Here is a 24,745-nt window from a genome sequence, read left to right on the forward strand (position 1 = left end):
GCCACCACTTGATCGCAGTGTCTCCTTTTCTTCACACGTGGATGTATTATAGCGCCCTCAATAAACATTGAACGATTTCGCGCCAATTCAAAATGGCTGCGCTTTCGACTGAAATGATGATTTGTTTCTGTCGCTGTTGAAGAAAACGGTAGGATGACACAGTTTGATTTTGTTGCAGTCAACGTATATGCCAGTCGAATATCGTAGCTAATGACAGGACGAAGTAAAGAATATTTGCTGTAAGACATGTAAGAAGAGTAACCAAGTTAGCATGCTTAACGTTAGTCGTAAAAATGCTGGACCGCACACGGACCAGCGCGCACACATGCCCGGGTGGGTGGTGGGTGGGCATGGTGGGGTGTGCATTGTCCAGAAAAAATCTTGTCAGCGCGATAACTTGAGAAATACTTAACATATGAACTTCAAAATTCAAATTTGTTTTGTGCATTGTCCTAAGAAGACTATTGCGTTTGGGGCCGAAAGGTCAGGGGTCAAGGTCACAGTGGCTAAAACAATAGAAATATTGTCAGCGCGATAGGAGAAATAGGCCTACTTGACGTATGAACTATGAACTTCAAATATGGTTTGTAGATTGCTCTTGGTAATCCTAAGAAACCTATTGCATTTGGGGCCAAAAGATGAAAGGTCAAGGTCATAGTGGCTAAAACAATAGAAATCTTGTTCAGTATAAAATTGAAATGTGATCTTTTATTTTGTTTTATATACAGCTGTGTTGTTTTTTAATTCAGCTTGTTTGTACAATGACTTCCCAAAAGAAAAGCAAACAAAATACATTATAATTATTCCGAGATCATAGGGATTAATTTACCAACAGAAAACAATAACGATGTCAATGAACGTTCCATGTGACCCAGGTACATGTATCGGTAAGTTGATGTTAAAAGAGTGGTGTCATGTCATGGGAACAGTCACGGTTGCGGGACATTTGTGTTTGTAAACACACCTGACTTGTTTTGTAATGGTCTTATCACAGTAATAATACCTTACCCGATTTCTAGAATTGAAACAGCTATGAGCTCAGATTTAAGTCTTCTGTCAATTGACACAAAAAGTGGTTTTCAAACCTTAAAAAAAAGTAGTGTACACAATTTTAATGAGACAATTTTAATGTTCCTTAATTAAAGAAGTAGTTTTTGTATAAGTGACCGTTGGACACAAGATACAGTCTGCTGTCGTCATGGCCTGTGCTGGGTGCGAGAACATGCATGGTCAACCGAAAAGTCCTCGGACTTTACTTTCTTTTAAAACCTACAGACTCATGAACCAGAAAAAAAATTACATGTGGGCCTTCTTCAATAAAAAATAGGATTTGATTGAAAAACAATAAAATTAAGAAAATCTGTATTTTGGGAAACTTAAAAACCTCAATTAACCGAGATTGGGACCCTTGACATTTGGCCCTCCAAACACACTTCTATCATATTGAGCTACCGAAGCAATTTTATCACTAGGAATTTGAAAACCTTGTAAAGACTTCCGGTGATATGTTGCAGTTTAATAACTATAGCCGTAAAAGTAACTACTGCGTAACTAAAAGAATTCCGTTGATGTACATTGTTTTAACAAAAATTAAGTATTTGAAGAAGAAAAAAACAATTTAAATCCCAGAAAACAACCAACAAAAACGTTGTCGTGATTTTGTAATGATCTGGGAAAACAACATTGAAAAATGAATAATGTGTTGTCACTAGAGTTTTAATATTTTGTTTCTATTCTTTCTGTAGATAATAGTCTTAATCACCCCAACGGCCAATCATGGCTAACTTTGTGGGTATCCACGAGACGCTGTGTACGGTGGGAGGAAGTGTCAAGTACACCAGTATTGAGACCGGCCAGACTAGTTGGAAGACAGGCAACCTAGTATTAGCCACTACGCCAACGGGACAGGTGGTCTGCTTGGTCAATTTCAAAATTGGCCCCTCCAAAAAATTTGTGGTATGTTCAAGTTAACCCTTTCAATACAATTGAGCCAAATTTGCCCCATCATAGCTGTCCATTCGCGACATACGTGCCACACAGGATCACGACGGTAACGCATGGAGCAAAACCGTCAACAGCGCCCTCGCTTCAGACACTGCTTGTTGTTGCTATGTTGAGCACATCATGGACACATTTTGGAAGACCAGTCCCCGATAGTGGGTCTCGTCAGACAAGGCAAACATTGGCACCAACATTGTGAGGAAGAAGCATTCATCACCATCCTCATCAGTTTCTTTGAATTTTGAAATAACTTATTGGTAGCTGAACATATCGTTTACTTACGTTCGTAAACACATGCATTTATATCCCTCCTCTCTCCCAACTCCCCCCATTCCCCCATCCCCAACCCTTTTCAATGTTGATTTGACACAGGCTTACATTAACCCTAACTCCCTAGGCCTTTTTGCTAGGATGTAGCCTCAATCCTGCAAAATCCTTCAATTGGCCTCATGGAAAAATAGCATATAGCCTCAATCCTGCAAATTCCTCCATTATTTCTTGAATATGGTCTGTGGAGGGGTGACCACTGCCTGAATCCTGCAAAATTCTGCGGCAGTGACTGTCAATATGTTGAGGCTTGGCCAGTGACATCCTGGAGCAGTACGGAGGATTTCAAGCATAATCCAGGCCTATATTTATGCATGGCTGATTAAAAACAACACAAGGTCCGGCCCAAGACCTTGACAAAGTGCATCCTACAAAATCAGTAACGCACTTTTGCCATGTACATGTAACCTCAATCCTCCAAATTCCTTCACGTTGGCAAAGAGGATTTTGAAGGATTCAGGGCAGTTAGGGTTAATATAAGGATATAGACCATTAGACCTGTTGCAAAAATTAGTAATCTTGAAGATGTTCATTGTCTTTTCGATTTAGTAACAGAATGAACAAGCAGTCCCTTGTTTGTCCATCTGCAGAACAAAAGCACTGCACCACTACCATGGCTGCCAAGGCTCCTTTTTACATATTTATTTGCACATTTGTCCCTGTCGACCAATTGTATTCTTTCTTGAACCTCAGGTGACCAATCAGATTAGAGGAGTGATTTTCAATCAAAATGTACCCCGATGCAGCATCAGTCTTGCCAATGGGGCCAACATTAGTTGGACCACCAAAGTCAACGGAAAAATCATTCATGTTAACCCCCCTGGCGATGTTGCTCGCTTCGCTGACGTGCTGAACGACTTGCGCGAAGAACGGAAGAGAGGTGGGTGTCCATTTGACAAAGGGTAGACAGATTAAGTGTATGAGACCGACAATCTATAACTTAAAGGTAGAGTTTATCATTTGCAGCTATCCAAGAAGTAACTGACGAAATTATCGTTGAAAAGCTTACTTGGTTTAAAGATAGTAATGGCACTAAACTCCATGGACATGCGTCTAGTTAGCAGTTGGTTTGTAATTCGGCGAGTCCGTGTATGTGTGCACGCAAGCGTTGACATGACGCACAGGAGCGGGCACTCCAGCATCTATGAACACAAAACTTTATTTACAATAAATAACAATATTTGCTATAAAATACTAAGCCCCCAAACTCATCCTTTGAAAATTACTTCTAAAGCAAAAGTTGTATATTACCGTTAAACACAGGAGCATAATTCTGTGAAAAAAGGTCATAATGCAACGCTTAAGATAGTTGCAGCAAGAGGACTATGAGGATTATCAGTATTAGTCAAATTGCAACTTTTTAATGTTGTGTCCGTCATCACCTTACAGATAGAAGGCCTAACACATCAGCACAACTGAGCCTCAGTTCACCACAACCCAACGCATACACCCCACTCAAGCAAGTAGGTTGAAACTATTCCTCTGTAGTTGCTTTCGGTCGGTTGGTTGGTCAGTCTGTTTGTCAGTTTGTTTGTCCATTGTTCAGTCATATTGGTCTGACAAGTTAGTTGGCCTGTATTCAGTACACATACTTGTAGGTTCATCAGATTCTACCACTACCAGGAGTGTGCATGTACGGGTAGCACAGGAATCAGGTACCCAACTGAAAAATACCCGGGTACCCATTAAAGAATCCCAACCCCAAAATTTAAATCTTGGACGTTGCTGTTCAGATTGTTCATAAAGGTCCGCACGATGATACTACCACATCGGTGCGTCAATACAGCAAAATACAAGTGTGTATAGTGAGCTTAGAGCTCAATAAGTGTAGCTTTATGGTGTAAATTGCATTTTCTCAAGCATCATAAACATGAATTCGTGGTCTGCGGGTAAAGCTGCAGGTTGTGGGTTCGAGTCCAGCCTTGGGTCATGGTGCGTGTGCCCTCGGGCAAGGCACTTTGTCACTCATTGCTTCTCTCCACCCAGGAGTAAATGGGTGCCTGTGAGGGCAGACATGGGTAGTGTGGTTGACCTGCTTGTGCCGAAATGGCAGCATCATCGAGTTGTATACTACCCAGGGAGTTGAGATGGTATTTGGCATATGTTTCATGGGCCCAGTGAGCAGGGGTAATAATGATGTAGCACCTTGAGCACCAGTCCTGGTGGATACGTGCGCTTTATAAATACCCACTATAATTATTACTTTTATTATTACAGAGTCCAGGATTAAGGAACTCACAAGTCAACCACCAGGGAAATACAACTCCTCAATCCCGAGCCCCTCCAGCTGTCCCCCGAACCTCCACGCCATTCACGCCCCAAAAACCCTCCACCCCTAAGCCTACTACGGGCAGAATTTCCCCCAATCCCATGTTTACCCCCAGCCACATCAGAGCAGCCCAGGGACTGGTCAAGACGGAACCGAACCGAGCAGCCCAGGGGCTGGTCAAGACGGAACCGAACCGGAACCGCGAGAATCAAGGGGAGGAAAGCCCTGGAAGCAACGATGACTCATCGGACCCGCATGGGTGGTTGTTCACGGATGTACAGGGGGACTTAGACAAGGAAAACACCAACGGGAAAAGTTACAGGTCAGGAAAAGTTATATAAGGCCGAAAGAAAATTAGTTCTGCTTCCGTTTACCCTACCTACCCTATTCTGACAGCCCCTACCCAAATTTTCTTATTGGGAAAAATGAGGAAAAAACCTGAAAACCACCAATTTCTGCATTTTACCCTTGACTACAAGCAGACACCTTCATATGATCGAACACACAAAAAACCAATTGCCAGGAAAAAAATTCCTACCCTATTTTCAAGTGCCATGTTATCGGAAACAGAATTTCTTTCTTTATTTTTTTTTTGGCCTAAGGAAACATCTCTGAGCTTGGAATGAACCTGTCTCCTTTACTTTTAAAGAGCCCGTGCAATGTAATTTTTTTTAATGCAGTCCTTGAAAATTCACCTCTGTGTCCTATTAAACTTCTTTTCAGTTTTCGTTTAAGTGCCTTTTTGGATTTTATGCTAATGCAAATTTCAATTTTCATGAGCAAACATGTAATGTCATTTCAGGCAGAAACCTCAGAGTTACAGTCATTTTAGCACCAAAAGTTGCAAGCATTGTAGATATTTTGCTGTCGTCAATTTTCTTTTCTTTGGTGACTCGTTAATGGATCAGTACATGGCAGCATAAGCCAAATAGCGATCTTTTCTCACAAATTTCTTCATTGAGCAAAGGTTTGTGTTCACAATTTGGAACAGAAAACCCCTAAACTGAACTGTGTCTTTAAAATTCCTGAAATGACATCACAGCAACAGCGCCCTCAGTTGTCTGAACAATTGAAAATGTTTAAACTTTTTCCATCAATTTAACCAAAAAGGGATGTCAAATAGTTTTCATACATTGAAAAGGAGTACAAAGTAAAATTTATGAACCCTTTAAATGTGGTGATTTCGTGGTTATAGGTACTTTTTTGTATTCCGACAAGATAAAAAGAGGCGAATATATTCACTTAACGAGATAATTTCGTTTGAAGACAAATCACACATTCTGGCTATATTCCACATATTGTGTAGTGACGCAAGCCTTAAATAAAGGGGGGCCTAATTATATACTTATTTGGATTATAATTTGGGATACCAGAATTGTTTTTTGAAGAAAGTATGACTACTAATCTATTTGAACTCTTTTCTTGAAGGATCCCTAAAGTGGGCGGAGCTAGCAGGAGTAAGAGTGCGTTACAGATGAGGAAAGAAGAGGGCGGGTCAGTCTTCTTGTCCTCATTTCAAGAGAAACAACTCCAGCTTGAGGAGAGAAAGGAAAACAGTGAGTGGTGTTGGATGTCTTTCCTGGTCAAGTTCACGTTCATACATTATATGTGCAGGCACAATATATGTCACAAAACAACTCGTTGACCAGTGGTCTTTGAATGAACTTGCTTATGCTTATGTACTCTGTGCCCAATTACCCCATTAATGATACAGTCCATCATTTGTAATTTGTGCATTTTGTTCGTTTGAAGCAACAAAAGTGCTCAAGATCTAAAGGAGGGTGCTGAACAACTAACCTGATGAAGTTTCAGCTCAGTTTCAGCTGTATATTTTGAGAAAAACAACATTCTAGGATCTCGTTTTCAAATCTAAAGTTGCTGAATCATGTTTTGAATTGGGCCTGAATGTCAGGCGCGGATCCAGAGGGGGGGTTTTGGGGGTCAAACCCCCCCCCCCCCCCCAGCTCTGTCCAAAAAAAAATTGTTTCATACAACTTCCTAAAAAATAAGTCGAAAACCACGCGCACGTGTGCGTCGTGTCCACGCTTGCACACGCTTCGCTGAATAAAAAAAACATCTACTAACGGAAATTTCCAACGGTGCGTTTTAAGAAAAATACTTCGAAAAAAATTAGCTCATACGTACTTCGTGATATACAACGAACCAGTATGCATGCGGTATGTCCCCACCACCGAAGCTTTAAAAAATGAACCAAAAAAACGCCACCTACTGCTAGAGTTGTCCATTTTCGAATAATTTAGTATTTGATTACTCAAAACTGCATTTGACCGAATATTTGGATATTCAGAACTGCCAGCTGCAACTATGTGCTGCGCCGGTAAAAATTTGTACACAGAGTGTGCCAGTTAAAAGTTGCATGCGGCGATCGATATGGGTCACTGGAGTGTTGTGTAGTAAGTACTTTATAACTGTAAAAGGGCTTTAAAGAGGTTGTGGAATGCTCGAAGACATTTTCGTCATTTTTCGGGTATATGTAGCCTAAGGTGTGATGAAATAAAAACGACTATTGTGTCTGTCATGAAATGAGTACAAAAGGTACTTATGATAGCTGTTTTTCAGGTCCTGTTCTGACCCGAACGTGCAATTTGTGTACAAGTAGTCGTTGGGGGCAGCAAACAAAACATAGTAAATCGTGACGTAATAAACAGCACTCCCGATGCAGCATAGTATAAACGAGTCCTGTTTATTACGTCACGATTTACCATGTTTTGTTTGCTGCCCCCAACGACGACTTGTACACAAATTGCACGTTCGGGTCGAAACAGGACCTGAAAAGCAGCTCTCAAAAGTACCTTTTGTACTCATTTCATGACAGACACAATAATCGTTTTTATTTCATCATACCTTAGGCTACATAAACCCGAAAAATGACGGAAATGTCTTCGAGCATTCCACAACCTCTTTAACCTGCTACAAAGATGTGAACAATGAACTGCTGTTTACAAAAACATCACCGTAGACCAAAAAAAGTGGCACCTGATAATAAAGTGCTGCCACTTAAAGGATAAAATTACCTCACAGTCATGTGTGTACATGCGTAGTTTTTTTGTTTTTGAATATTCAAACCGGCCAAAAGCTATTCCAATATTCGGTTGACAATCGAATATTTGAGTATTCCGTATATTCGAGACAGCCCTATCTACTGCCTGGGCATGGTGTCTATTTGTCACGTTTTTCAGATTGTTAGTAACAAATTCAATTTATTCTGTCAAATTTTGTTACCCCTATCAGCTGCTCCAAAGCCTGTCTCTGGTGTGCAGGCCTTCTACAGCAGAGGCCGCCAAGCTGCTGGATATACCGCAACAGATGCACTCCTACAGCCAAGGTATGGAAGTTGTTTTAAAGCAGTCTCAAATCTTTGGCTTGACCCAAGGAAAAAGACACAATGAATCAAAGAAAATCAGGCTTTTGGGCACTCGGAGCTCGGCGCTAGGTCCAAATTAGAGAATTGTAAATATTATCAACTTTGAAATGAATGTAGTATCCAGACACCAATTCTTTGGTTGTGTACAAAGTCTATGGAGAGTCGAGTGCATTTTCAAAGTATTTTCAAAATTGGAAATGTTTTTCAGTCCCAGATTCATGTCTTTTCAACATTTTTTCAATGACTAAAAGTGGCGTCAGAATGCAACATTCTTTCCTCAACTTATATAACCTGTTCAAAATCTGCATAATTAAGTACCTGGGTACAGCCTACCAACAATTGATTATGTTTTTAACTTTATATTTATTTATTTACCTTTTTTAATTGATTTATTTAATTTTTCTTATTTGTTATTGTAATGCTTGTACAGCCCTTAAGATTTTTTTTTCATGGAAGGTATTTTTGAAAAATTGTATTAGTATCGCAATGTTTGATTGGGCTTTAATCTCCTCAAAAGTTGGAATACCACAAATGTGAGAGTTTCTTGCACGGTGGAGGATTTGAGAGAATTCAGGAAAGCTCCGTTAGGAAAAAGGGCTTGTACTTTTGTCAATCTTTCAGGCAAACCAACATCAACACCACTGCAGCCATCAAGCGGACTCCAGGCTTCCTCAGCCTACCCCGGCCCAAGAAGCCGTGCCTAGGCAATACGTACATGGGCTGGAGCCAGAGAAATATCCCAACGGCCGTCAAGACATCTCAGTTATCCCTACAAGGGTGAGTCCGATATTTGTCCGATTGGGGACCTTTGCTGGACTTCATTTGGAATTACCAGAAACAAAACAACTGGTTTTTTTTCTTCAGCTTTGTCTTTGTTTCCAGCCCAAAAGTCATACAAATCATGCTACGTTAATACCCAATGAGAGGACACCAACCATTGACATATTTGAGGGACAGCCGACACAATACAAAGGCGCTGTTTGGTTTGGGTAAATACAAAAGACTTACCCAAACCAAGCAGAGGCCTCCTATTGTGTCTGCCATATCCAAAATAGGCTAATTGGCCTTGTGTAAACAGAATTTGGTGTCTCGCTAGCAGAAACTGGACCAATATTGTAAGGGAGTCGATCAAGTAAGGGGACTCAAATCATGAAACTGAAGCCTGATGCCGAACACTGAGAGAAAAATCCCAGAGTAACCTTTCCGTAGTACTTGAAGTCACCTTGTTAAATTTCGGAATTTCGTCTGCCTAAATTTCATGTGCAATTGGTAATTTATTTTTTGAAGGTATTTTAAACCTCTGTCTTTTTATGAAGGTATTTTAAACCACTGTCTTTTTGTGTTGTTCTCAATAGTGCCTCAGACATACAATGTCTTACTGTGCTAGTCCGTTTTAATTTCATCTAAGTTTTAATTTCTTGTATTTCAAACCGCTGTACTTTTGAAGAGGACCACAATGGAAACAAGCCATTGTTAGCTTTCTTGTGTTATCCTTGACAATGCCTCAGATACACATTGTATTTCTGTATTTCTGTCATTAAAGTCTGTTTTTCATTTAATTTGGTAATGTTGTGTTCATTGTTCTTTGTAAGACATCAGTGGAGGTTGTCAAATAAAAACAAACAAACCAAGAAATAGGGTTTCCGTTTTAAAAAAGTTTACATATTCATTTTTCATTTTCTTGGTCCTTTTTTTCTTGACAGGTTTTCTAATTTAGGTAACACCTGTTACATGAATGCCATCCTGCAGTCCCTGTTTGCCTTGGATCGCTTCACAATGGACATACTAAACGGAAACCTCCTGTCACACATGCAGAGAGATAGTCTCTACAAGTAAGAACAGTTCCAATTACCTCGAAATCCTCAATAAACTATTTGTCTTAAGAGTAGATTTCCATAATTCCAATAAGTATCCTTTCGGTTTGCAGTAACACCATGTGGTAATAACTACTGTCGCTCAGTAGATATTTAGTTCTGAAAAGAACTTGTCCTGCTTATTATCAACTTTCGCTCAGTAGTTTTTAGTTCTGATAAGAACCGTCCTGCTTTAAGTTCTAAAAGAACTTGTCTTTGGTCTCAATGTTTTAACTAGCCTGCTCTAGGCATCGTCAGGAGACTGTTCCAATTAGATGTGCTTAATACTTGTTTATCTCCATTCTTGTATATTTACAAATAATAATTCCTAATTGGGTTTATATTTTAATTGTGCAATTGTAATTGGAAAAAAGACACACTATGGGGGAACTCGCACTAAAAGACTCTATGGGTATTTCACTAATCAAACTAAACTTCACTCAGAATCTTTGAAGAGAACGGTCGCGAGGAAATTGAATTAATAGAGACCAGAGAATGAATCAATGAATAATTTTCATTGGCTTATATATTTATTGTACACCATCATCAATATGTATAAGGCATAATGAATATTCATTTGGCACATGTTTTTATTATTAGGGCATTAGCTTCCCTGCTTTTTGCCAAGCAACGGAACCAGTCACCTGATAGGGTTGGCACCCAGCTGCGACGAGTCAAGCAGGCGATATCCTCCACGGCTAATCGATTCTCTGGCTTCATGCAGCACGTGAGTTCAAAGACTTTTTTCTGAGGTGTTTTGAGGCAGTATGGACAAGGGCCCCCTCTACGGTAGCAATGAAGGGTGCACTGCACCCCAGTATAAAAATTCCCATAGACACTGGTGATAAATGCCCACACTTCAAAATTCTTTTAAATATGCTCAGAACTCTCACAGGTGTACAAGCTGCACAGAAAAATGATGATCAATGTGTCATCTTTCATTTTCTTTTCAATTTGTGGTGGGTTGACCATTGACTTTTTGAGAAATTCTCACGCAAAGAAGACCACCCCTAAAGCAAGTGATGTTTCCCAAACTGGAAAAGTAGCAATCTTGAAAAAGGATCCCTCCACAACTAAATAACCCCACTTTCAGGCCCAATTGCATCCAAAATGCACAGAATTTGAAACCCCAAATCCAGGCTAGAGGTGCATTGCTATATATCTCTTAAATTCCCCAATTCTGTTACTTTTATATATATTTTTTTTCCATCCATTGTTGTCGAAAATTGTTTTGCTAACTGTCAAGGCCCAATTTCATGGCTCTGCTAACCACAGAATTTGGCGCTTACAATCACCATTTCGTGCTTACTGCGTGAGCAGAAAAAAATATCTGCGCTAACCCTGTAAGCACAGAATCCTTAGTTATGGGATGTACGCATGCGCAGAAGTAAAAAATCCTCGCTAACCCGTGAAATGCGCTTGCTGTAAGCACGGTATTTTCTGTTACAGTAAGCAGGGATTTTTGGCTAACGGTAAGCAGAGCCAAGCAATTTGGCCCAGGTTAGTGCTACATTGTATCACATTGTGTATATCACTGAAAAATCAGTTAACCCATAGAGTGCTTAGGCCGTTTCAGCCGTTACAGTGAGTAATAGGCAGGGCAGTTTCGGGCAGTACAGTGACTAAAAGGATTAACACTTGACTTCTTAAAATCCACAGGACGCCCAGGAGTTTCTCTGCCAGTGCTTGGACCAACTCAAGGATGACTGGGAGAAGGCAAAGCAGAAGTTACAAGACACCCCTCCCGGCGACACCCCACAGACAGAGGGGCAGAAGGACCCTAAGGATGCCCACCCGTGCCCCGTAGTCAAGAACTTTGAGTTTGAGGTCATGCATTCCATCGTCTGTAAGCAGTGCGGGGAGGTGGTCACAAAAGCAGAACAGTTCTATGACCTGTCGCTGGACATGCCCAGAAGAAGGTGAGTGATGCATCTTATGCATATTCATGAGCAAAACCCACTTTTCTCATTGGTCACAAAGACAGCCCAGTTCTATGACTTGTCATTGGACTTGCCCAGAAGAGATCTATGTGAGCAATATTTAGGATGATGGAAAAAAATAGTTGCACATTTGTGTTTTTTACACATACAAAAAAAGTTGCCCCACCCCTTTTTCCCACAAGATGGTGGCTTTTCCAAGATGGCGGCTTTTTCAAGATGGCGGATGGATTCTTCCATTTTCTTGACTCTTTTTCTCATACAAAATTGTGTCCACAGGAGCCGTTCTCCTTTCTACATAGCTACAGTTTTGTTGGAAACTTTAAAAAGACAATCTTGCAAAATGTATTGCAAATGTATGAATATAAAACAAGGAGGCGGGCATGCAAAAGAAAGCAAGGGGGATGAGAAACTTATATACCTCATGCATATTCATGAACTTAGTGTAATTCTTTCATTGGTCACCACGGCAGAGAAGTTATTTCATCTATTTGCATATGCATAGGAAGGTGTGTCAGGAGCCCAGTCATTGATGATAAAATAAATTACAAATCCCAAAGGTATTTGGCTGTTTGAGCTCATGGTCCACCGTGTGCTTTGAATCCTTTTTACAGTTCCTCCAACCCCATCGGATCTATTCAGACAGCAATGGAGCAGTTCTTCCGAGCGGAAGTCATTGAGTACGCATGCAGTGAGTGCAACTGCAAACAAGCGACAGTCACTCATACCTTCACTAGGCTACCCAGGTATAGAGACACTTATACAGCTCATACTGTTGCTCATTGCAGCGACTGGACATTTTGAAGTTATTTTTTAGCCTTGCGTACTTTCTTTAGTGCATGGCGATTGAACATACCTATGTTTAGTGAAGTGCATTGGAGGATGTTTTGGCTCACAAGCCAAGTGAACATTGGAGCACATTAGATCCATTGGAGGTTTTATCTGCAAGTGTACAAATTTGGAGAGATTAGAAGGGCCTGCGAATCTCATTACAAACTTTTTCAATTGAGTCTTTTTAAGACTTGGTTCGGTTGCCGATATTGGAGGACAGCGCAAAAGAGATTTCACTTTTGACAAATTTTGACGTGAATGGAAGAGTGCAATGAAGAAAGGGTTAATTTTCTCTCTCGGTATTTTTATGATTACAGGCAATAAAAAATCTCGCAAATTTTCCAGAAGTTTCTTGAACCCTCAACACAAAGTGATCAAAGTTCCAAATTACATTGATACCTACTAAAATATTCAATCCTCTCAAGAAATATCCACCTTTCTAATCCGGACAGATTTCAGTTACTCACGGAATATAAATTGACGTCGTAAATCTGTCCTGGCTGTTGGTGTGTTGGCAACACCTTCCCTGAAGACTGTCGCGGTCCTTGGAACACTTGCCGCCCAGGCATTTAATCAATTCTGTGTTTCCCCGAGAACTAATCAAGAAACATTCCTTAATCAATGCTGTAATTTATCTCACTTCCATCCCCCCTCTCAACCATCGACCCTACAGGGTAATCATCATTCACCTCAAGCGTTACCGGTTTGACATCGACGCTGTTCAGAATTCCAAGTTGCGACGTCGCATTCACATACCCAAATACCTGTGCATGCACTATCACTGCACCAAGGCAACCCAAGGACCGACGTCTCAGGCAAAGTCATTAATCAACGGGTCCCTGAGCCCTCAACGACCGCTGAGTGGGGACAGAACTCTCCGGCCCGTTATGGGACTGGTGGACGGCAATGCATCGGCGACCAGCCAATCAGGGAAGCCGTCTCGTTTCAACTTCAGCTCCTCCTCACGAAAGCGGTTGGAGTACAGTGCTAGTAATGCGGGGTATGTATTGATTTTCTTGTGTGTACTTGCATAATGCAAAAACAGAAAAAAGACCTTACACACACATTAGTTACATAAAATAAAATAATGAAATTGAGTTACATACACGGTTGGAAAGACCACAACGTAGGCTTTCATGTGGTATATAATAGAGCTCCATAGCCCCTCCTGTTCTGGAGATATGACATATTTGCATATTTATTGCTTCCTTGGAGTTTGAATTACAAACTGAGAACACATGCTTTGACATAGCTGGCTCTATTAGAGATGTGGGCAGGAAAAGCTCAAAATGGTCATTTTTTTTCCCACTTTGTTTATCAAAATAAACATTTCTGTGAAAAAAACCTGAACTTTAGGTATTAAAGGGAATATACATCATTTGCTTTTGCTGTAATTTTCAGAAATGGATGGAATTGGGGGTTTGGAAATATATAGCAAATATAGTTACACTGACTTTTTTGAGGTTTTGGGTTCGAAAATGCTATAAAAACCAAGAAAAACAATCATTTTCCTGTAGTCTGGTTCCCTGACTCCATATAAGAAGAAACAGAGCAGTTCACATACATTGGGGAATTGTAAGGTCAGGGAACCAGTCTAGCTGGCTCGTACCCGTTCATAGGTTTGTAATCGATTGTAAACAAGTGCGATGGTCAATTGGGGCCAGTATTTGAAAAAAAGCCAGTTTTTTCCAACGCTGATCGGCCGATCAGTGTTGGAAATAGATACAAAAATACCACTTTTCTTGAAAATGACAGTATACCAGGTGCCATGATTTTACAGGATGCTTTACACTGTCATTCACTAACAGTCCAGCAAGGTATTTCAAAATGATTTGGTAGTTTTATTTTTTGATGTTTACAAATGTTGTATTTTCCCTTTAAAGATGTCATTCATGACAAAATAAAAATCACATTTTGTCGAAATGTTTACTTTCTCAACGTTGAGTGGGCCATTACACGATAATGCACAGCGTGACTTAATACCCTGTTTTTTTTGTGGAACGGGTCACAAATTATTAGAATGGCCAAAACCTGTTTGAATCGGTTTTTTCTAATCTTTAGGTTCTTGTGCACAAATAAAAATTTGAGTTTCAGGGGAAAAAATTAACTGTTGATTAATTATCAATCTTATTCTCTTCCGGTTTCAAATGCACATCTTGTCAAATATATAAAAAATAAAGTGATTCCAGATTTTTTTTAGTCTAATCTTTGTAACTCGGTCCATTTTCTGTTGTTATAGCAACCAGCCTAGACAGACTATTCTCTTGGACAGCCTACCAGACTCAGACACTGATGAGACCCAACGAGCCCTGGAGATGAGCAAGAGGGAGGCAGAAAAGGCGGAGCTTGAAAAGGAAAAGAGGCGGGAACAGGAGGAGGAAGAACTGAAGAAGGTAAAAGTTCCTGAACATTGAGCACGCTCTTAGTGTAGTGGAGATTGCAAACATGGGGCACTTTGACTTTTTCCTTGATTTTCGTGTTGCTGAACTTCGTTGTTGATGAGCTTCAAACTCATCCAGTTAAAAAGTCATACTTGTACCACATAAAACTTGATGGGAAAACTTTGCAATTAATTTTTGCCTCACAAAATTGGTTAAAGTTTGAAGGTGCCATGTTCAGCAAATTCTGGTTGGGAGTCGTTCGGCTGTAGCACTACCACTAATTACATCCATCTCAGGGTTCGACCTTAGCGGTGGTCCGCTGGCCAAATGCCAGTTGAATTGCCGGCGGACCAGCTGAAACACCTTGCCAAGTGGTCCGGCTGGCCAGCCAAAAAAATCTGCGTCAAAAAAATGGTTGTTGTATTTATTTGGTTTCTTACTTACATTCGCTATTTTTTTCAAAAGAAACCTCCGTTATTTTTACAAATTCGCTTCGCGATATGACTACTTCGCAACTCGATGTCACGGTGACTTTCATCATGTGCGTAAACCCAGCTCAATGCGGCGATGACTGGTTCCCGCCGCGCCAATTTAGAAGACACGATGAAAATGCGGTAACTAGTCTGTGCACGGCTATGCGATCGATTACTCCTAGAGCCTCATAGATTAAGAACCCCGCAAAATTGTTTTCAGCACAAAACACTAATTAAGTACAAAAACGTCCATCAAAATGCAGAAATTTCCCACAGAACCGCTCCACAGTTTGCCCCTAAACTCCGTACCACATCTCATGACATACTCACAAAATATGCGCAGAACAAACATCGCTGGATTTTGTCTTTTTGGGGCTAAAATGATGAAAAATATGCCCTTTCCGGACTGAGCTACTTGAAACGTGCAGGATGATTTTCAGTTCGCTCGGAGCGCGCCGCGGGGGGTACGGTACAAGCACTTGTACGCATGCGCATACTATCATTTCGCTTGTACCGTACCCCCCGCGGCGCGCTCCGAGCGAACCGAAAATCATCGTGCACGTTTCAAGTGTCAGGTTGGCTCAGTGCGGAAAGGGCATATTTTTCATCATTTTAGCCCCCAAAAAGACAAAATCCAGCGATATTTGTTCTGCGCATAATTTGTGAGTATGTCATGAGGTGTAGTACGGAGTTTGGGGGCAAACTGTGCAGCGGTTCTGTTGGAAATTTCTGCATTTTGATGGACGTTTTTGTACTTGATTAGTGTTTTGTGCTGAAAACAATTTTGCGGGGTTCTTAATCTATGAGGCTCCACTACTATACTTTAGTTCTAGGAGTAGCGATTGACAGCGCTAGCATGGCTATGCATTGTGCAGACGCCAGGCACGTGCTCTGTCAACTGGTCGGATTCGACATCGTAAAAATGCCAAGAAAACACCGATGGAGAAAGAACATTTTTGCAAGTTAATTTACAAAATTGATCAAGCTTATCTGTGTATGTATTTTCTGTGTTCATGAGTTCATTTTGAGATCGCACTACTCGTATTTGGAGTGATACATGCCCCGTGTTTCCCGAAATTTTTGACGGTAAAAACGGGTCTGTCGGCCCATGGTGGGCCGCTCACCACACACGCACGCATCACACACCTCGGAGTTTCGGCCAGCTCCCCGCGTCTTGACTAGCGTTGTGCATATGGTGCGAACGACCTGAATTTTCCATTATTTTTTGAAATTATCGAACGTAAATATATTGACAAAAATTAAAGCCTTTGGTTTTATTCACTTTTTGTTGCCATTTCGTGTATAGCTTTCGTAGTGCAATGAAACTAGTTCAGGCTAAAACTTCGCATATAATTGAATACCCCATTCAATCTGCATAAGAAAATTGGCAAAAAAGAGAAGAATTTCCGACCGACCGACCCTATTTTTGAAAGGCATGTAATCGGAAGCAGAACTATTTTTTTTGGCCTAATTAAGGTAGGTTTTATTCACTTTTTGTGGCCATCTTTTTGTGTATAGCTTTCATAGTGCAATAAAAATAAAATCAGGCTAAAACTTCGCATACTGAGGCCTAATTGAATACCCCATTCAAGCGGCATAAAAAAAATGGCCCCCCAAAAACCCAAAAATCCGACCGACCGACCCTATTTTTAAAAGGCATGTAATCTGAGGCAGAACTATATATTTTTTTGCGGCCTCAGATCATGGAGGAAGAAAATAGACCTCTATTGCTCAGGTGACATGATGACATGGGTGTTGATGACAATAGTCTTGTTATGACTTATGTGAAACTGATTAACTGGTGGGTACACGCTGTATAAGACGGACCAGTCAAAAACCTGGCGGACCAGTCAAAATTCTAGCCAACTGGTCCGGCTGGCCAGTCAAAAAAAAAGTTAAGGGCAACCCCTGCATCTCCAATTCTTGTTCTTGTTTGTCAGATAGTGATGCTCAATCAAAAAATGCTGGTTGACGGCATGGTAAGGTCACAGTGTTTGCAATTGTCTTCGGCTTGATAATTAAACTTTCGGTTTGTGTTCCAAAATCTAGAACTGTATAATAAACACTTGTGATCGCTTTGTATATTTTGCAACAAGATCACGTTTATGTTACGGTAGATTGATCAGCTGAGATTGGAATCGATACACCATGCGTGCCAACACCAGTCAAAAGCCATCAATAACTTGAAGCCTGTGTAAATGTTATGCCTGTCATACACATGCCCAGTGCGGCGATCACGTTGCTGGTTTGGTCATCTCCTCCATCATTCTAATATCAAACTTGTACCGATTCTGCCATCAGTCATTTTCTGCTTTCTCCCTCCGCTGTATGAGACCTAAGTAGGCCAGTCGAAGCCAGAAAACCTGGGGTCTGAGCAGTTGAGAAGTCTGCACTTGTAATCTGTGGGTTCTTGGTTCAAATCCCTCTTTATTTTTAAATGATTTTTTCCCCTAGTAAAGTCAACAACTGAGCTCGCTGTACTGTTGATTCCTATCATATGGAACAACTTAAATTCAAATGTTTGTCCAAAAAGATTCCCACAGTTGCTGACAAAAATTTTCTAATGAATCTTGTGTTGAGATACATAATTTTAAATTACATTCTCTTGTTTTGAATTTGTTTTATCATTTTCTTTTTCATTCCAAATAATTAAAATAGTGGATTCCATTGTAAATTTACCAAATTGCACTAAAATTTTGTTGTTGTTTTTAATCTAATTATTTTTTTCATGCCCCGACTGCTGACTGGACAAGATTCAATTTCACAATTGTCTTGTTTTTCTGTCATCTTCCCTCAGGCGATGGAGCAGAGCAAACAGGACGCCGATCGGCCCATCACTGAGATGTCAGAAGAGCAGCAGCTGGCATACGCCCTGGCCATCAGCACTCAGGATCCCCTCCGAATGCCTGACGCAACTCCTTCCCTAGGCGAGGATATCCCAGACAGTCCCCAGGAAATAAGGAGCGAAGGAAATTTGTCGGACATCGATGATGAGGAGTTTATATCACTGAAGAGACGGGGGGCCTGTGATGCCATCCACGCTGTGGATAATGTCCTCTTACAGGGCGCATCAGGGGACCATTTAGGTGTGGACTCACGCGCGAATGGAACTCCTTGTAAGCGGTTCAAAGGGGATGGGATGACGTCCTATCAAAGCACTCCTTCTGAGCATGCTCTGTGTGCGGGTGATAATGAAGCCGACCTCATGGGCGACACGGAATGTCTTCTCGACGGCAACAGGACGAAGCCACACCGATGGCGCACGGCGAAAAAAGCCATCATCAACTTCTTCACCCCTGTCAAGCGGACTCCAAACAAAAGTTCCTCCTGTCTTGACAATGACTTGGCAGCCACCCCTATCTCAGCAGTCAAGCCAACTTTGCTAGAGGCCACTATTGTGGACATAATCAGGGACGAGGACCACAGCACTTTGCCAGTAGGGGTGAATGGTGACGCAAGGCCAAGCTATGAGGAGCTGAAAGCTAAAGAGGATGAGGAGCTGCGGAGGGCAACTGAGCTCAGTTTGCAAGGTATGACACATTTAATTGGCCAAGGCTTTTTTCTCAAATTGCTTTCAGTCTAAATTTTGAAATTTGAATCTACAGTACATTCATCATTTAGACAGCATTGAACCCCAATATTGCTGATTAAAAGTATATAAGAATGTTGAAAAATTGCTGATATCAATGGCACAGACTCTTAACTGTCGATCAAACAGGCTTTGGAAGTTTCAGTCCTTTTTAAACATTGATATAAATCGTAAGTTAAAGGAACTGCTTTAATCTGAGCTTATCCCCCTCAACCGTCATCTCCCCGAAAAATTTGAGACCTGTTTTTGCCTGTCATTTCAATCAGATTTTGTGAGGGAGTTGTTGCAATTTTTGCATTGCATTCTTAAAGCCTTGCGTCTGATTCTAAGCATTTTTTTTTATTTAGATGCTCAAGAAGTTGCTAAGAAGGAGGAGGATGCGTTGAAACAAGCTAAGCAGATGAGCTTACAAGGTCTGTGACCTTAACTTTTACCCATAGTCCCTGTACCATGGCCCGTCTCACTTCATTATCAGGGACAAGTTCCGGACAAGTTGCGGGTAGAATCGTTGTTTTTGTCCAGAAGAAGCTCTGTATTTGTCCCAGACATGTTCCGGGGAAATTTTCATTAGCAACTGCTTGACTCGCCCATGCTGATAACTTAATTGCGGGAAGATTGCAGGGAAGTTGTTCAGAATCCTGTAACTTATACCAGATACTGTGCTCATCTCAAGCCACACCTTCTTTAGTCGACGAATCGACTGACTGACTATACCCAATACAATGTCCGCAACTCGTCCAGAACTTGTCCCCTAGTGTTCCATGGTTGTATAGATTCAGTTAAGGAGAATACACGAGAAAGTGTGGATTCGTAATTTAAGAATTTACGAGGCGCAAAGCGCCGAGTGAATTCGTAAATTAAGAATCCACACTTGCGAGTGTATTCTTGGACTTAAACCATTGCGTCAACAGAAGCATTGGAAAGAATGCTGCAACCTGACACCACTTTTCTCTTCATATATCATCTCAATGAAGGCCATTCGTTGCAAAAATGATGATAAGAAATGAATCTGGGACTGATAAATGTTTCCAAAATTGTTAGGAAATACTTGAAATGACTCCATACGTTGTACACAAGCGCGGAAGTGGCATCAGGTTGCAACATTGTTTCCTGGCGTGTTTAGCATGTGTATCGCCACACCCGTACAACTAAGTCATTTTGTGTGTATAGGCTCCTTACGTCAAAATGGATAGTTCAGACGACGATTTCTTTCTGACTAACAGTAGTTTTTGCAGTGACGGCGGCGAATGTGACAGTGAAGATGCATTGGTAATTTTCGGAAAGCAAATTTTCACGCAGACGGTCCTATTCATGCGCATGATGGAGAACAATTGTCCGACATGTTCAAAGTTTGGATTCGTAATTCCGAATCCACACTTTACTAAAGATTCGTCGTTCCGAATCCACACTTTGTGACCAGTGTAAGAGATTCGTAGATCCGATTCCGCACTTTTAACAATAGTGTGACGTCATAGCAATGGTTTAATCAGGATATAATGCAATGTAATACAAGGTACTTATGGGTTAAATATTTAGCAAAATGTTCACAAACACTATTTAGCCAACACTTTACAATGACTAACAGCAATATGGACAACTTCTTAATGAATACACCGAATGTGTACATGTCGCCATAACTTCCATAAGTGGTATCCTTATGCATGTACCGTGATGTTGCGTTGCAGAGTTTTCCGAGAGCTTCACTTGTCTTGAAGATGATGAGGACACAATTGAGCCGATGGAGATTGAGGATGAATCAGATGACGATACGACGAAAGAGCTGACCAAGAATGCCGAGGTTGGTTCATGTTTGATCATGAGTCTTGTCGACTCACTGGTTGCTCACATGCACTGGGTTTGCAAAGGACAGAGTCCATTGTTTGAAGGATTTGATTAGTACTTTCATTGACTGACATTTTGTGACCGACTTGCCTTGTCGTAAAGCAAAATTGAACCTTTCACCTAAAAGTTTGTGCTTCCTGGGGCGAGGTCCAGATCATGCTTTGGTCTTTTCTCATTTCACTTTATTTGCCTAGATTCAAATCGGACCTGGACAAAGATAGTGCCCAGCTGATGCTATTGGTTTTTCAATTGAATAGCTATCAAGTACAACTGAATAAAACTCAATATATACGTAGTATCTGATAACTACCGTTTTTAACTGAAGAAGTCTATAGATGCACCATGTGAAGTGACTATCTCTAATACAAGAGGTGTTCTAAGAAAATGAAGGATATTTTCAGTACTTATCAGAACCACCTGTATGAATCCACAACCTGTGTTGAAGTGAAGTTGAACAGAGTAAATCATAAGTCCATTCACAAGTCAAATCATAAGTACATTTGTAACAGGGCATAAACAATATCAGAAGAAAGCCTTTGTTGCACTTGATTTGAATAGCCTCTGACTTGACTTGAGACGGAAGGACTTGTGACGGACTTGACTCGACAAACTTCTCCAAAGTTGTTCTCTCCACAATGCCTTGTATCACTTTCTAGCCAATTTAAAAAAAATGTTGTTACTTTTTTTTAAAAAAGAGTGGTCACCTACCGTCATCTTACCGCCTGACCAGTATCGTCAGTCACATCGGTAGTACCTCCTCGGTAGGGCATTACATCAGTGACGTCTACGACAGTAAAAAGTCCTCTTGGTTGAGCTACGACGACTCAGAAGTGGTCCGCATAACCGAATCAGCAGTCCGCGAAGAACGGGAAAGGACGGGCTACATCTTCTTCTACATTGCTAAATGAATTGACCTTTGACACATGAAGGACAGAGCAGATTCGAAGGAGGGTATACTTTGGTTTGGGGCAAACAAACTATTTTGCACCATTTTAACCTGGACAGAAATTCAGTACCAATGTGCAGCTGTTTGGGGTTTTTTTTGAGGCAAATGAGAGACTTGGAACTCGCTAGGTTTGGAAACCTAGTTCCAAAACTTAGGTAACTAAAGCCCACTGCACACCTTTCCGTTTTTATCAGATCACTGGATTACCTATACGTCTTTTTTTTTTCACCATTAACCTGCCCACATGCCCGATTCTGTTCTATAACCGGTCACATGATGATCAATCACATGATGACAAAATGGCAGCCGTCATTAGTGAATCATGTGACTTCCTTTGTGAATCTGATTGGTTAACATAACTATTGCGTCCGGTGAAATCGGAGTGCTTCTGGCACACCTTTCCGGTGACGTCAGATCTGGTGAAATCAAATGCGAAAAAAATCAAACATGTTTGATTTCATCCGGTCTTCCGATGTACAATCAGATCGGTCCGATTTTCGGCGCACACCTCTCCGATCTGTGCAACGGATGGCCCAATGATCCAGTGAATAGGTAAAATCAGAAAGGTGTGAAGCGGGCTTAATTTCATGCATTTTGCTCACCACCGAAATTTTGGCGTGTCAAAAAAGGGTTACCAGTCACAATTTCAGGTACTGTCTGTGGCATTTCACTGGTTCCCAACTGATTTTTGCCAAGTATGAGAAAAATAGTAACTCGTTGGAGATGCTAAATGCACATGGGCTGTGTGCAGAACAAATGTAGCTTGGCAAGAAAGAAAGGTTACAAGCAAAATTATGTGTGGTGTTTTACTTGCACTTCCATCCCATGTCAGTAAAGTGAGGCTACACAAAGGACTTGGATGTGGCCGGTTCCGACCAGTTCTATCCTGTTGAATTCAGTCAAAACCAGCTCTGCACACACCCTGTTTTCCCCCACATTTCTTGCTGATGGTCATTAATTATCAAGTCCTTAAGTACACAATCCATTGCCCATCACAGCAAAGTACTCTGTGGTCACTGTCGACCATCCAGGATAAAAAATGTAAGCAATGCGGAAAGAGGCAGTTCAGGTCAGATACAACCAGTTCTGGTTGGTTGCAACCAGTTCTGACCGGTTCTGTCCATTCGCACTGCTCTCTTGTTAAACATTAGCAGTGTCATTAATGAACAACTTGTGTTTGGCAACAGCACTTTGTCAAAAGTAATGCATCTTCTATCAACATCCATCTTAAGTGTATGTGCTCTTCATAGTTGATTTGATTTTAACGATTCATCACAGCTCTCGCGGGCACTGAATGAACACATTGACTTGGCATTTTACAAAAATTCTTGACTTGTAGTTTCAACAAATGCAATTTTCTTTAATGTGCTTTACAAACTTATTTCTTATTTCAAAATCAAAGAAAAATTATCATTCACAAATAATAATGCAATAAAAAATTGAAGTACATGAGTTTGCAACGATAAAATAAGGTGTTTTTTTCCTCAAAAGAAGGGACAAAAAAAGAAATTATTATCTTCAACCCTATTACCGATTCATATCTCGCAGTTACTTTTAAGTTTACATGTATGAATTTTACTGTTTCAATTCGGATGACACTTAACAATTTATGGATAATTTGTGAAGAAAACAAAAGACAACAAAATGTCTAATGAGGTTATGTACAAACATTCAAATTACACTGTTGTAAGTAAACCAGGTCATTCTGTTCACTAGATCATTCCGTTCACTTGGAACAGATGCAGATGTAAAATAACTATACACATTATTTTTTTCAAAACTTGACATTCGCACAAAACCATGTTTATTCTGTAACTGAGAGGAATGTTTTAAAATATCTCTCGTTTTGTATTTCTTTTTCTAGAGTTGTAATCAAGTCAGACACAAGTCATCAAGTCTATAGTCAATTCACAATCTTTTCAAATAACCAGAGACAAAGACTTTCGTTATTCATTGTTCACCATGTTACTTGAGTCTAAGTCCTAATTTCATGGCGCTGCTAAGCACAGAATTCCGTGCTTATAATCACCATTCTGTGCTAACCGCGCTAGCAGAAATATTCTGTACTAACCCTGTAAGCTCAGAATTCCAGGGGTGAGATTTATCAGAATTTTTCTAGAAGTCAGGATTATTTATCAGGATTTTTGGTCAGGATTTGTCTTAATTTCAGGATTCTTAAAGAATCCGTTTTGAAAGCTGGAATTCCTGAGGTTTTACCTGAAAGGTATTTACCTCTTTGTACAACAAAATATTGGGTATTCTAAGGGTCGCCTTTAGTCAAATACAAACATCAGCCACCTTACCCTCTGTCGATAATTTATTTTGTGGATTTTTTATTTGTCCCCCAGTCTCGGCCCCGGAATTCATAGTTACGGGATGTGTGCATGCTCACAGTCCAAAATTCCTTGCTAACCCGTGAAATACGCTTATCGTAAGCAAGGAATTTTCTTCTACAGTAAGCACGGATTTTTTTGCTAACGGTAAGCAGAGCCATGAAATTGGTTTCGATTTGACTTGTAATTTATTGGATTAAAATCTGTTTGTGTGTTTATTTTCTTTTTTTCATGATACCGACACACCAGCTGAAGTTTTCCGATCTTGAATTAGTATCATTGTTTATCTCTTACTGTGTTATGTACATACATGTATTGCCTAAAGAGATGCCAAAGCCAGAATTTGACTTTTTTTAAAACTGCACATAAAGCGTTTCGCTTGAATCCCTCGATTTAAGATGTTTGGATTTTAGAATTACATGAGTCCGCTGGGTAATTTCCATTAACTCCAGCAAACCAAATTTAGACATTAAAGGGTGAGTCAGAATGATCTGAACCCAAATTTAAGAAAATATTTTTAGAATATGAAGCAATTATCAAAATAAGTGCAAATGCGATATGTTATAGGCTGGTATTGT

The 24,745-nt window shown here is 40.5% G+C and overlaps 1 protein-coding gene across 1 annotated transcript; it reads left to right on the top strand.

The window, feature by feature from the left end:
• The first annotated feature begins 35 nt into the window (after positions 1–35).
• LOC119740579 (ubiquitin carboxyl-terminal hydrolase 37-like) lies at positions 36–23,688 on the top strand. The gene is made up of 18 exons (XM_038215924.1): positions 36–239; positions 1,746–1,956; positions 3,022–3,208; positions 3,718–3,791; positions 4,546–4,919; positions 6,026–6,153; positions 7,850–7,943; positions 8,604–8,759; positions 9,686–9,814; positions 10,436–10,562; positions 11,495–11,754; positions 12,387–12,518; positions 13,277–13,603; positions 14,843–14,996; positions 18,255–18,987; positions 19,394–19,459; positions 20,732–20,844; positions 21,584–23,688. The coding sequence occupies exons 2-18, from the start codon at positions 1,777–1,779 to the stop codon at positions 21,794–21,796; spliced, it is 3,447 nt and encodes a 1,148-aa protein (XP_038071852.1). The 5' UTR covers positions 36–239; positions 1,746–1,776; the 3' UTR covers positions 21,797–23,688.
• The last annotated feature ends 1,057 nt before the right edge of the window (positions 23,689–24,745 follow it).

Source organism: Patiria miniata, unplaced genomic scaffold, assembly GCF_015706575.1.
Source record: "Patiria miniata isolate m_02_andy unplaced genomic scaffold, ASM1570657v1 HiC_scaffold_5, whole genome shotgun sequence".
Classification (NCBI taxonomy): Eukaryota; Metazoa; Echinodermata; class Asteroidea; order Valvatida; family Asterinidae; genus Patiria; species Patiria miniata.

Excerpts from the sequence above, each read along its gene's own strand:
- LOC119740579 (XM_038215924.1), top strand. The coding sequence starts at position 1,777 with ATGGCTAACTTTGTGGGTATCCACGAGACGCTGTGTACGGTGGGAGGA. Across the intron at positions 1,957-3,021 it reads GCCCCTCCAAAAAATTTGTG|GTGACCAATCAGATTAGAGG; the intron begins GTATGTTCAAGT and ends CTTGAACCTCAG. Across the intron at positions 3,209-3,717 it reads GCGCGAAGAACGGAAGAGAG|ATAGAAGGCCTAACACATCA; the intron begins GTGGGTGTCCAT and ends ATCACCTTACAG.